This window comes from Phyllopteryx taeniolatus, chromosome 9 (genome assembly GCF_024500385.1).
Source record: "Phyllopteryx taeniolatus isolate TA_2022b chromosome 9, UOR_Ptae_1.2, whole genome shotgun sequence".
NCBI lineage: Eukaryota > Metazoa > Chordata > Actinopteri > Syngnathiformes > Syngnathidae > Phyllopteryx > Phyllopteryx taeniolatus.
Window position 1 is genome coordinate 7,853,635 of NC_084510.1, and position 14,288 is coordinate 7,867,922.

The 14,288-nt window shown below is 43.2% G+C and overlaps 1 protein-coding gene across 5 annotated transcripts in view; it reads left to right on the forward strand.

Annotated features, from left to right (window-relative positions):
- sema3fb (sema domain, immunoglobulin domain (Ig), short basic domain, secreted, (semaphorin) 3Fb) overlaps window positions 1–10,271 on the forward strand; it is an 85,533-nt gene extending 75,262 nt beyond the window's left edge. For 3 of the 5 annotated variants that reach the window (XM_061784455.1, XM_061784457.1, XM_061784460.1), the window contains 6 exons: window positions 451–539; window positions 713–754; window positions 1,353–1,509; window positions 6,000–6,083; window positions 6,371–6,504; window positions 7,923–10,271. In XM_061784455.1, the coding sequence (XP_061640439.1) occupies window positions 451–539; window positions 713–754; window positions 1,353–1,509; window positions 6,000–6,083; window positions 6,371–6,504; window positions 7,923–8,372 (956 nt within the window). In that variant the 3' untranslated portion in view covers window positions 8,373–10,271. Of the gene's footprint in view, window positions 1–450; window positions 540–712; window positions 755–1,352; window positions 1,511–5,999; window positions 6,084–6,370; window positions 6,505–7,922 lie in introns of all 5 variants that reach the window. The other 2 variants (XM_061784456.1, XM_061784458.1) reach the window with 1 other exon arrangement.
- The last annotated feature ends 4,017 nt before the right edge of the window (window positions 10,272–14,288 follow it).

A 14,288-nucleotide genomic window follows, 5' to 3' on the forward strand; every position in this document is an offset into this window, starting at 1 on the left:
ATATATATATATATATATATATATATATATATATATATATACATATATATATATATATTTATACTGCACTGTACTGTATATATAATGACCAACCAATCCAAGAGTTGTATGGAATTTCTTTTTATAAAAGGTACTAATTTTCAGTTGTGATTGATGAGTTACAATTGTCTATTTATTATATTTAAAAGAAAAAAACAAAGCCTACATTCCAGCATGTTTAGAATTTTGGGATAACCAATGACCCTGGATCCCACTAGACTTGATCCAGCACTGCACTGCTGAGCACCACCTTCAGAAGCAAAAAGCCTGCTTTATTCAGTTAGCGCCACCCAGTGTCGAACGTTACTACACTGCAGACAAGCATTGGAAGCAAAAGAGTAATGTTACTGTTTCTAGGGGGGGGCTGACAGGCACGTACGTGTTTGTGTGTCAATGTGTTTTGCTCCACAGACAAGGGGACAGTTCAGAAAGTTATCGTTCTTCCCAGAGATGACCTGCAGACGGAAGAGCTGGTACTGGAGGAAGTAGAGGTGTACAGGGTTAGCATTTGTTTTTATTGATTTATTTATTTACTTATTTTACCTGTTCTATATATTACATGTTCTACAGCTCAGTCTTTATAATTCTTCCTTTACCGTTCCTTTCGTTTTTACAATTTCCATAGTAGATAGACAACCTACTTCAATAATAAATGTTTCTTTTTATGTTTAAGGTTGCAACTCCAATTACAACAATGAAGGTATCCTCGAAAAGGGTAAGCATGTCTGTGCAACGGATTTGTTTAGGTGTACAGTAAACAAACATGTCAATGATAAAAACATAGGTGTGGTTCACCTTTTTGTTCAGTCAAAACATTTATCACACATCACACTCATCTCCGGCGAGATTATGAAAACATGATTAGATTTTAAAGCTCAGTTAAAGCCTCTTTGTTGGGATTATATTATTTAATACAGTTGGTAGAACTTTTTGTAAGTGACTGTTCCGTGTTGAAAGGTGATTACATTTGACATAAAATGCTTTAGAATGTGTGAAATTATTAATATTCCAAAGAGGTATCTGCCTGACTTTACTTGCTAGAGATAATTTAGATGCATATAAACGTTGGAAAATATTGGTCAACCTTAAATTTACTCTTCCTCTGCTATTGTAACACATAGAGTATGTTTTTAACGTACTGTGTGTGGAAAAAGCATTTATAAGATTCTTTAAAACCACAATTGAATCTTAACTGTGAATAATTGTATAAACCCTGTAGATAAGCGTTTTCACATTTGTTGTACTATTGTTTTTGGCATCAAATTGTGTGGTGTTGCCTAATTTGACATTGTAATAACATTTTCTCTCAACAGCAACAGCTGTACGTGTCATCTGCGGTTGGGCTGACCCAGCTAGCGCTTCACCGCTGTGATGTTTACGGGGAAGCGTGTGCTGACTGTTGTTTGGCCAGAGACCCTTACTGCGCCTGGGACGGCAAGTCGTGCTCCCGTTACTCCGCTTCCCAGAAGAGGTGACCACCAACACTAGCGTTAGCACGCAAACGTAAAAGCTGAGTGACTTAATGATGCACTAAATGATTTCCAAAGTAGTGTGACTTAATGGTTGGTTTTGATAACATTAGTCATTGACATTTGAATATTGTGTGATTCTGTTGTTAACCTTCAAGCAACGGGTATCTGAACACAAACGTCAGCAATACATGCTGATAGATAGTAGCCTATACCAATACTCACAGGCATATATTCTTTATCCTCTGCGAAGAACGACAAATATTACTTCCGTACTGAGAATACGAGAGAGGAGCTGAGAGTCCAGTACAGTATATCTGTATGTCTGTCTTATACTGCTCCCAGGTAGCCAAGGCGCACACACCAGAATGAGCAGCACAATGCGCATTGGATAAAGTGTGACAAAGACTGTTTAACTGTATTTAATTATGTCATTACTGTATGCTTTTTGTCGTGAAACTTTGTGGCTAAAAGAGCCATTAAAGCCACATATTTAAAAATATATTTGCATGAGAGTCATCCATCCATCCATCTATTTTCTACCGCTTATCCAAGGTCGGGTCGCGGGGGCAGTAGCTTTAGCAGGGACGCCCAGACTTCCCTCTCCCCAGCCCCTTCCTCCAGCTCTTCCGGGGGATCCCGAGGCGTTCCCAGGCCAACCGAGAGACATAGTCTCTGCAGCGTGCCCGGAACACCTCGTCCAGGAGGCATCCGAATCAGATGCCCGAGCCATGTCATCTGGCTCCTCTCAATGTGGAGGAGCAGCGGCTCTACTCTGAGATCCTCCCGGATGACCTAGCTTCTCACCCTATCTCTAAGGGAGAGCCCGGACACCCTGCGGAGGAAACTAATTTCGGCCGCTTGTATCCAGGATCTTGTTCTTTCGGTCACGACCCACAGCTCGTGACCATAGGTGAGGGTAGGAATGTAAATAGACCATTAAATTGAGAGCTTCGCCTTTCGGCTTAGCTCCTTCTTCACCACAATGGACCGATACAAGGACCAATCCGCCTATCGATCTCCCGTTCCATTCTTCCATCACTCGTGAACAAGACCCCAAGATAGTTGAACTCCTCCACTTGAGGCAGGATCTCATCCCCGACACGGAGAGGGCACGCCACCGTTTTCCGACTGAGGACCATGGTCTCAGATTTGGAGGTGCTGATTCTCATCCCAGGCGCTTCACACTCGGCTGAGAACTGGTCCAGTGAGAGTTGGAGATCAGGGCTTAATGAAGCCAACAGAACCACATCATCTGCAAAAAGCAGAGATGCAATACTGAGACCACCCAACTGGACCCCCTCTACGCCTCGGCTGCGCCTTGAAATTCTGTCCATAAAAGTTCTCAACAGAATCGGTGACAAAGGGCAGCCTCACCGGAAACGAGTCTGACTTACTGTCGGCAATGTGGACCAAACTCTGACTCCGGTCGTACAGGGACCGAACAGCCCGTATCAGGGGGTTCGGTACCCCATACTCCCGAAGCACCCCCCATAGGAATCCCCGAGGGACACGGTCGAACGCCTTCTCCAAGTCCACAAAACACATGTAGACTGGTTGGGCGAACTCCCATGCACCCTCGAGGACCTTGCCAAGGGTGTAGAGCTGGTCCACTCTTCCATGGCCAGAACGAAAACCACGCTGCTCCTCTTGGATCTGAGATTCGACTTCGTGACGGAGCCTCCTCTCCAGCAACCCTGAATAGACCTTACCAGGGAGGCTGAGGAGTGTGATCCCCCTGTAGTTGGAACACCCTCAGGTCCTCCTTCTTAAAAAGGGGGACCACCCCCCCAGTCTGCCAATCCAGAGGCACTGTCCCCGATGGCCACGCAATGTTGCAGAGGTGTGTCAACCAGGACAGCCCCACAACATCCAGAGCCTTGAGGAACTCCGGGCGAATCTCATCCAACCCCGGGGCCTTGCCAGCGAGGAGCTTTTTAACCACCTCGGTAAACTCAACCCCAGAGATAGAAGAGCCCGCCTCAGAGAACTCAGACTCTGCTTCCTCATGGGAAGGCGTGTCGGTGGAGTTGAGGAGGTCTTCGAAGTATTCTCCCCACTGACTCACAACGTCCCGAGTTGAGGTCAGCAGTGCCCCATCCCCACTATACACAGTGTTGATGGTGCACTGCTTTCCCCTCCTGAAATGGCGGATGGTGGACCAGAATTTCCTCAAAGCCGTCCGGAAATCTTTCTCCATGGCCTCACCGAACTCCTCCCATGCCAAATCTGCATTCCGCTTGGCCAGCCGGTACTCATCAGCTGCCTCAGGAGTCCCACAGTCCAAAAAGGCCTGATCGGACTCCTTCTTTAGCTTGACGGCATCCCTCACCGTCGGTGTCCACCAACGGGATTGGGGATTGCTGCCACGACAGGCACCGACTACCTTACGGCCACAGCTCCGGTCGGCCGCCTCGGCAATAGAGGCGCGGAACATGGTCCACTCGGACTCAATGTGCCCCCCCTCCCACGAGACGTGGGTGAAGTTCTGCCGGAGGTGGGAGTTGAAACTCCTTCTGACAGGGGATTCTGCCAGACGTTCCCAGTAGACCCTCACAATACATTTGGGCCTGCCACGTCGGACCAGCATCTTCCCCCACCATCGGAGCCAACTCACCACCAGGTGGTGATCAGTTGACATCTCCGCCCCTCTCTTCACCCGAGTGTCCAAGACATGCGGCCGCAAGTCCGATGACACGACCACAAAGTCGATCATCGAACTGTGACCTAGGGTGTACTGGTGCCAAGTGCACGTATGGACACCCTTATGCTTGAACATGGTGTTTGTTATGGACAATCCGTGATGACCTCAGAAATCCAATAACAGAACACCGCTCAGGTTCTGATCGGGGGGGGGGGGGGGGGGGGGGTTGCTGCCAATCGCGCCCTTCCAGGTCTCACTGTCATTGCCCACGTGAGCATTGAAGTCCCCCAGCAGAACGATGGAGTCCCCAGCGAGAGTGCTGACGGCATATACGGAATGACGCCCATATTATATTTTTTAACACTGAATACAAAAGCATGCATTTTTAAGCAAGACCAACAATTTTAGAATATAATAAGTCTGAACACTGAACTGCGATAAATGGCTCACATCTGTCGACTCAGCCAGTGAGGGAAAAGTATCCCGAGGACAATACCTCTACATGTAAACAAAAATGTAAAAAAAAAAAAAAGCGGCCATAGTTAAGCAAAATGATTGAGCAAAACAAATGTGATAGTCGGATTCAGTACATCAAAATAGTCCTAAATCAGCTAAAACAAAATCATAGACAATACATTTCTTGTTGAAAATTCATGAAAAAGTTCATTGGCCACATCGAGCATGAATGCTTTGGCGTATTTGCCATCTGGGAATGGCTGCACGGAGTTGCTGCTGACTAGCCTGTAGTCTGCACAGTAGCGCTAGGCATGCCTTCTTCCTGTTGTACCCCGTTGGATATTTTGATGCAAATGTAGCATGGCGTGTGTCAAAGTGCCGCTTTATATTGTACCTGCTCTCTCCACAAAGGTGACTTCTTCTGACCATTCTTGCTGAAAATTACGGTCCTCCTCATTTTTCTTTCTTTTCACCATCTTCTTCGTCAAAAGATACCCGACTATTTGATTAAAAGGAGGGAAGTTTACTTGTTGACCTCACAATGACCCGAGTAGGCTACCGCATTATCCAATAAAAATAGTCTGACCCCACTGTAGCTGGAAGGACAGTTGTAATTGGCTCGAGCCACCCACATTGTGGTAGAAAATGGATGGGTGGATTCAAATGCATGAGAATAGTTTTTATTTTTAACGTCATTTTGAACACTGTGATTTCTGCACTGTTTTATTTTAGAATGTTAGCGGAATTATTCGTTATTTATTGTGTTAAGAATTGTCAGGTAAGACAATTAAGATATGCGAGTCAGATGCAGTCCTCAAAAGAGCCACGTGGCACGCAAGCCATAACTTCCCGACCCCTGTTATGGAGTGCCATTTTTCTCATTAAAAAACATTACAAAAATGTTTTGGGGGAGGAATTGCATTCCCATTCATTTAAATGGGGAACGATGATTTGTTTTAAATTACGAGCATGGTCATAGAATGAATTAAACTTGTATTTCAAGGCACCACTGCATACTTTTTGGAATAAACCCTCTGCCTCCTTCTTCATGAAAACCTAGTCCTACTACGCTACTGTATTTTAATATTGGTCATTATGGTGATACTTGGTGAGCTAACAGATTTTTGACTGGGTATTTAGTGTAACAAATTTCAGAACAGTTGGCATACAAAATAACTATCGGAATAAATTGGCAAAAAGTCGCTAATTCTCAACTCTTGAAAAATTTGCAAGGTTAATTTGCTGTGGTATGTGACATACTGACACTGGTTTATGGTTATACTTTGTGGAATGTGATACATTCATTCATCATAGAGTAAGTTGTTGAATGCTTTGAATGGCTGTCAGTTTGCTTTATGCCCTTTTATTCCCTCTCTTTTTTCCGCAACACTGGTCTGACCCCTTTAGACGTAGCCGGAGACAAGACGTCAAGTACGGGAACCCTATTCGCCAGTGTCGAGGCTTCAACTCCAACGGTGAGTGAGGTGCTTGTTCTTCTGACCGTCCCCAAGTTCATGTTTCAGCTTTTGTTGACGATGTTTGTCTATGAATCAGTTCAGAAGTGTGGAAGTAATGGTATGTCACTGGTACTTAAAAACCATCATAGAGCTAATGGGCTTTCATGGTTGTATTCTTTCAGCTTTATGGTAATCTGTAGAAACCAAGTGCTTTGATTTGCCACTCCTAACATTTTGGGTGATGGGAGCTCATGGTAATGACTGTTTTGTTGCCATGATAACGCCTCTCTCTTTTTGCCCTGCAGCTAATAAGAATACTCTTGAGATGGTACAGTATGGGGTGGAGGGAAGCAGTACCTTCCTGGAGTGTCAGGCCCGCTCCCCACATGCCATCATCAAATGGCATCTACAGCGAGACAACAGCGACCGCAGGAAGGAGGTGAGATGCAAGACGATGTCTTTCAAATGGTAGTGAGCACATGGCATTGTTGATTTATCGATTATAACAGCTCCAAATTAAGAGATAAATAATTCCACTTGAAGACTATAACAATACAACTCCAGTCTAATGCCTACAGACTGTTGATAAATACCATTATTTCAATCTAGTACGCTCCGTGTCTATTTTTTCCACAGATGTCCTTTGGCATTTTAGGGGATATTTCTCTGAGGAATCCAGGAACCCTGCCTCTTTTTAGTTATGGAAAATATTTGAAAGGTCACATAATATGCATACTGTGGGCCCCTGGACTCAACACTGAATCTTTTCTCAGAGGCTATTCAGCCTTCAATTTACTCAGATTTTAACGCAATTTTCTCCACAGGGAATCATGAAAATAGAATGTTCTCGGAGGCACAGTTTTTAATATTGTGTAGGACAGGACACACATGACGAGGAAGAAAAGAGTAGCAGTGGAAAAAGAAATAGAAGAAGCTAGGCAAATTGTTGGGTTTGCGGTTGCAAACTCTTCTTGTCATTTTTGATTGTGCTGAAAGACTTGGGAGACACATTACACAAATACGTAACACAACCAATTGCCCCTCTGTTTGTGTCCGACAACAGCGCGGGCTTCAGGTCACTTCTTAATTGGCTTTCGCTCCGTTTCATTCATTTGTATTGACCACACACACACACACACACACGCGGATTTGTGATCAGAAACATTGCACGTGTTTAACATTTGTCGATTGTCGACCATTTTACCAGCAGATCGAGGAGGAAAAGTCACTCTTACCACACCCCAGACCACAGGATAATCAATCAGGATAATCTCGAGCAGTGCTACCTGACATTCCTTGAGCTAAGCCACATTTTACATTAGAAAAATCTCATGCACCACCACCAAACAACAATGTCACAAAAGTATGTACAGTATACTAAAATAATGACGATCTTGTCTCAGTTCACGCACAGATTTACGTAGTGGGAAATCTGGTCCTGTTTAATTGAACACAAAGCTTTTTTGTTGTTGTTGTTTGAATGGCAACAGGTGGATACACACATTAATGGTAACCATCTCCATACATACAGTAGATGAAAAAAAATGCATCAGTTATAGTTAATACATAATCATTTAGGAACCAGTTGAGGGAACTTTGATCATTTCCCGTGGCACACGTGATTACTCACTAATGTGCCGCAGGAAACTGGCTGGGAATCATTGCTCAAGAGACATCCGATAATAAAGCCTCTGTTGACTTTGAGTGAAAGAGAGGAAAAACCCCTAAAATAAGACCCAATAACTGGGATGTGTGTACCTCTCTTAAGCTGCTTAAACTTGATGAACATTAACGGAAATAGCACAAAAACAAATTTGATGCCGCTTGAAAGAGACGTATTTTTTTTTCTTTCTGTAGCTGCGTTCTGATGGTCGGATCTTGAAAACAGAGCAAGGTCTGCTCCTGCGGTCTTTGCAGCCCTCTGACTCTGGCATGTACCAGTGCACTGCCACAGAAAAGAACTTCAAGCACACCCTCGTCAAGCTGCAGTTGGTGGTGCTGTCGAGCCGTGCCGTCAATAACGCCTTGGTAGAAGGCACAGGAGGCCTACTGCCATCATCTCTCCGCTCCAGCACCCAGTGGACGGCCAGCACAGGCCAGTACAAGGACCTGCTGACCATTCTGAGCCAGCCAGAGATGAGCCTCATCAACCAGTATTGCCAGGACTACTGGCAGTTTGGAGACCCCATGCTAGGTGCCCTTAAGGTCAAAGACCTGAAAGAGTTCAAGGAGCAGAAGAAGCCCCGGAATCGCCGGCATCATGGGGAGGAAGCGGAGAAAGAAGAGCAGGATGATGTAGAGACATGAGGAGGCCAGTTATGTACGAAACAGCCTCGACCACCTGCCCCCTACGCTGAAAACTGGGAGAGACTCAAAAAATATTCACAAACCAGGAAAAAAAAAATATTAAAAGAAACTGACAAAAAGAGGCTTAGACACAAACCCCAACATCCATTGTTCCGAACCGTAACACATATGCTACTCAGTATTTATTGTAGGTTGTACATAGTAGGTCTAACATTCTGTGGATTTATTTGTACTTAAAAGAAAATGGGCTCTTTGTGTATAGGTAACTTGGGGGGCAAATATTGTTGTTGTTACGTTTATTGTTGTTGTTACTGTCATTACAAGGCTCGTCTGTCATACGACTGGAAACAGTTTGTGCTATTGAGCGCGTAAGCTGTATGGAACCCAGCTATGAAGCTCTTTGTGTGACAGGGAAAAATGTATTGTCGATAAGAGGTGACGGGATCGCTGTTGGTTCTTGACTGTTTTGACGCAGTACCAGGACATTTGCAGGAACGCCTGGTGCACAACCCCGACACGGAAGCATGTGGACTGATACTTAGGGGACCATGGACATGAAGAATGCTCCCAATTGTTGTGGAGGAGCAGTTCTTTCACTTAATAATATCCAAATATTCACACAGTTTTAATCAGGACATTTTTTTTTTTTTAATCAAATGTATTCTCCTGTGTGTCATTCCTCGATGAACGATACAGTACATTAAAATAGATTACGTACAGTAATGGTGGGGCTTTACCAAATGCAAACTTCATATATACTGAGACTGTGGTGCAATAAAGAGTCAAGAATTTGTACAAAGGGAATTCTTTTAATTTTATGGGCCAATGGCTGCGGCCAAATGCAACAAGCACACTTTGTGGACATCTGTGAATACTGTAAAAAATAGTTTAATTTGGCCATAGGTGCATCTGTCTTCTGACATCCATGTTTGGAAAGGAAATTTCCACTTACTGTATACACAACTGAGCATTGTAACAATGTTGTGACACTAACCAAATATTGGGAAGCTGGCTTTCTTTGTGTGCATGAACATGTATTTGTACTGTATTTCTGATAAGATGTATGTGTGGTCTGCTCGTCTTCTGTTCACCACCCTAAGGGATGAAAAATAGGATATGAGAATCTTTGCTAGTACAGTACACTTGGTAGAACAGTAAATGTACATGTGCTGTAGCTCCAAACATACAGTCATAAAACATGTTTTAACTGGACATGTAAGATTTTGGGTATGTGTTCAAATGACTTTACGTTCATATGTGGACGGAATCCACCATTTGAGACCGTTTGTACTCTCACTGTAAATGATTTAGTTATTATAAATTATGTGACAGTCCTAAAGTAATTAAAAAAAATAAAATATCCAAAACAAAGAAGCATCTAGTTAATTTCTACAAATTAGGCCTTTAAGTCTCTCTTGTCACTTGGAGTTTGGGTCCACAAAAGTAATCCTGTATACCTCTGAAGATGCTTCAGCCAAATTTGCTGCTTCTCAATTTCACATTTTTTTGCATCCCTAAATTAGACCACATATGCAGCAAAAATAAACAAAACAAGGTTTTCTTTAGTTTATGCATTCTTTTTTACATTATCAGATTTTATGAGAAAAAAAAAACTATACAAAATGAAATGAGTTGATGTTATTGTACTGACCTAAATGTGTAAATTACTCATACCATCCCGTTCAACTGTTGTTGCTAACTAATAAATTAAAGCTCTATATTTTATAAGAATTAAATGCTTCCCCCACTCATTGTGATTAACTTGATACTGGATGTTTTCTATGTTCTGCCCAGAACTGTGGAATAAAGTTGTATCTGTTGACGTGTTCAGTATGCACATTTGTGTTAAATACGCATTTGCAGATAAACAACTCCCAATAAATACAAGAACAGACCTACTTCCCTGTCTTATCTTTATGTTTCTGCTGTTGTTAGGTAAGGGTTATAGATGTGAAAAGTCTTTAAATAATCACCCATTAAAACATTTAGATGATATTAAATAGCTAAATCCTTAAAGCGGGAGTGGGGGATAAGACTAAAACACTGCTTTGACTGAACATTATAATTTGGACAAAGGTAAAGTAATAAAACTTAAGCCACAGTGAAATGCAGGAATAGCCAATAAACAAATCACTTTGTACGCATTTTTATTGTGCAATACAAATGTATACAAATATTATTACAATATTTTTTTTAACTTCTGACTCATACAAACAGTTGCTGGTCTAAAGTCTGTTAAAGTCTGTCTGTTGGAATCCCAAACGTAATTATTTTCTTCTCGGTCTGGCCCTCGAGAAGGCGCGCTTGTGGTTGTAGTGCTGTGAGCTTTGCTGTTCATACAGTATATGCAGGACTTGACTCCTCCATGTCCAGACAATAATACACCCTCACGTTCACACCCATTGCCAAGGTACAGTCTCCAAATGAACCAAACGTGTGCTTGGACTGTTGGGGGATCAGAGTACCCACTATAATGTAGAAACCATAAAGTCCACACAATAAAGCTTGAGCCGAGATGGGGCAGCATACAGTTGTTACAAGGCACCGCACAGCACAAGTTTGAGAATGTGGCAAAAACACAAGAGATATCCGATACAGTATATGCAGGTATTCTCTCTTATAGACATTTTAGTATCTGATCCCTCCGAAGAGCAGCAGAAGGCATACAAAGAGTCTGGCAGCTGTGATGATGACATGGAAACTTCCAGAATCATCCTCCATTACACTGGCTCTTATCTGTGTTATCATCTATCAGATACACAACCACAGGATGTCAAGTCCTGTAACTTGGACTTCAATTACAATACTGAAATCCAGCAGCAGATACACATACGGGGATTGTGGGTTACGATCTCCCGAGTGTCATTATGACGAGCCACAGTCACGAACACCATGCACTTAGCTTTTCAGATGTCGCTTTCATCTGTGTTTTATTTCCAAATAAAATCTTATGTAGCAGAAACAGACAGACGCCCTCTGTGGGGCACTGTCTGTCACAATGAATAGTTCCAGGACACAATGAATTGTTAAAGCAAAGATGTTATCTATGGGGTATGTATGTATGTATGCATGCACGTCCATGTCATTAAAACTCAGGTACACATGCCAACCACGTTCACATGCGTGCATGTCACTAGCGCTCACGCGTTCATGTCATTAATACTCATGCACGCATGTCAATCACGTTCACGTGCGCATGTCACTGGCGCTCATGCATATATGTCAATAACATTAAAGCACGCATGTCAATCACGCTCACACGCATGTCGATTATGCTCACACGTGAATAGTGTAAATCTTAATTTCGTTAAGGAGTTTAATTCAAACAGTGAAACTCATAGATGCACTTCACACAGAGTGAAATATTTCACATTTAAAATATATATATGTATTACTTTGAGGATTATAGCTCAGCAAATAAAAAACCCAAATTCGCCATCTTCAGAAACTAAAATATAGTGTGAAAAGAAATAATTAATTCAAGAAATAAAATTATTATTAATGTAATAATCAGATCCTGTCTGCAACAAACAAACAAACATTTGAGATTGTAATGCTTAGATCAGACTGCAGGATTTTAGCCCCAATATTGGTCCAATTAGCTATCGTAGCCGATTTCCCAGATCTGGCCCGACATATTTTGTCGGGAACGACAAAATTTCATGTCGTGTGACATAGTACACAACCAACGATTTGACCCTACAATAGCTCTACGACGCCAAAATGAAAAGTCCAGCATGTTTGATTTTGGATATCTTCCATGTCGTGTGACATATCAATGACAACTCTCTGATGGTGCACATTGACGTCGACCAATAGGATTGCGTATTGTGACCAGCGCTTTGCCCCTCATGCTTGCCCTTGTCAACATCCTGGGTCGCCGTTGTCAACATTTACTCATGCACACAAACCAATGTTTACTGAATCTTTAGAGCATGATTCAACAGAACACCGGCATGTTTACGTACCACCGTTAGTGCTAGCACTAGCTAGCTAGGCTGCATAACGTTATGTTGCCTGCTTGCGAGCCGTATCGTAGTAAAAATCTGTGACCATACCTCAAGCAATCCTTGAATGAACACCCTCTCCCGAGCACCAGTGACGACCACCACACGTTTTTCCTAATTTTGTTCTCCCCCCACACACACAAAATAGATTGGCGCGGCGTGTTGTTGTCATTGCCATGGTAACGGGTGTATCTGGTTGTGTTGAACGGTGACATATTTTCTTATTCCGCCTCTCCTACAGTATTTGATTTGACAAGATAAAGCCCAGTCATCATAAAAGACGGGGTGCAGTGGTATCGAATACATATCATGTTGTGTTGCCACTGTCTGACCAAGATACGGCAAGATTTTATGCCAGTAGTTTGACATAGTGCAATCAGGAAAGACCAATTTTGTCTTGTAGTCTGATTCAGCCATAATGCAGCGGTGTTGAAACACTGTCTTGAGTCCAGGAGTTAACACACGTGCATTGGCGCTATAGCCCCAAAGGCACATTTATTGGGCAGCACCCACGTTCGATTAATGGCGTATAGCTCTGGGTAGACGAGCCTAGCCCGACACGGAACTTGAAGGTCTCGAGAGTTGACACAAGGCAGCTGGACAGCGTGAGGGGCAGCTGTGGTGAAGGATGCCTCCTGAAGTACACGATCATCTCTACAGACTTGAGCGTGTTCAGCTCCAGGTTGTGTCGGCCGCACCACAGTTTAGGTATGACCTGGCTCAAATTACACAACCCTAACATATATTGGGATATACTGCGGATTGAAAATTGGAGTCCATTTTGCCCTTCACATTGCTTTTGTCCGCTAGTTCTTCCACCCTATCCTCAGATATGGAGGGGGTAGAACAAATCAATTTGATCTGTGTTCCTTCCGAGTATCACGACCTATGTGAGGTTTTTAGCAAAGACAAAGCACAATCTCTTTCTCAGCACCACCTGTATGTTGGTGTCATTCGACCTTCTTCATACTTCTTCTTTGCCCCTCATTAATTATAGGGGGCTCAATGTAACAGTTAAGAACAGGTACCCCCTTCCACTTATGGACTCCGCCTTTACTTCCTTACAGTATGCTACCATTTTCTCTAAGCTTGATTTGCGCAACGCCTGCCATTTGGCATGGAATGGGATGAGTGGAAGATGGCTTTTAATACTCTCTTGGGTGACTTTGAGAATACGTTGTCATCCCCTTTGGACTCACCATTGCACCCTCGGTTTTCCAACGTTTGATCAATAAGGTACTACGAGATATGATAAACTGGATTTGCCTGGTTTATTTAGAAGACATGTTGATTTTTTTTCCAGAGATCCCGTGGAACATGTCCAGCATGTTCAACTCATCCTCCAAAGGTTATTGGAGGACAGGCTTTATGTCAAAGCTGAACAATGTCATTTACATGTGACATCCGTTTTGGGGTTCTTTGGAGAAGGGCCAACTCAGAGCTCATCCAGTTAAGATACAGGCAGTGGTTGGGTGGACTACTCCTATATTAAGAAAGCACTTGCAGACGTTCCTTGGGTTCACCAACTTCTACAGGCGGTTCATACGCAATTACAGCAGTAAGGCGGAACGTCTGACAAGGCCAACATCCTCTAAGGTGCCTTTTATTTGGACCCCAGATGCCGAATCCGTTTTGGGGTTGCTAAAACCATTATTGACCAGTGCTTCTGTCCTTGCTCATCCTAATCCAGATTTTCCATTTTTTGTTGAAGTTGATGCATCAGATACAGGATCCTGTCCCAACAATCCCCAGTCGAAGCTGCACCCCTGCACCTTCTTCTCGCGTCACCTCGGTTCTGGAGAAGGTAACTGCAATGTTGGTTATAGGGAGCTGCTGGCCATATTTCTCACGTTGCAGGAGTGGAGGAACTGGCTCGAGGGTGCTAAGATGCCATTTTAGGTCCTTACTG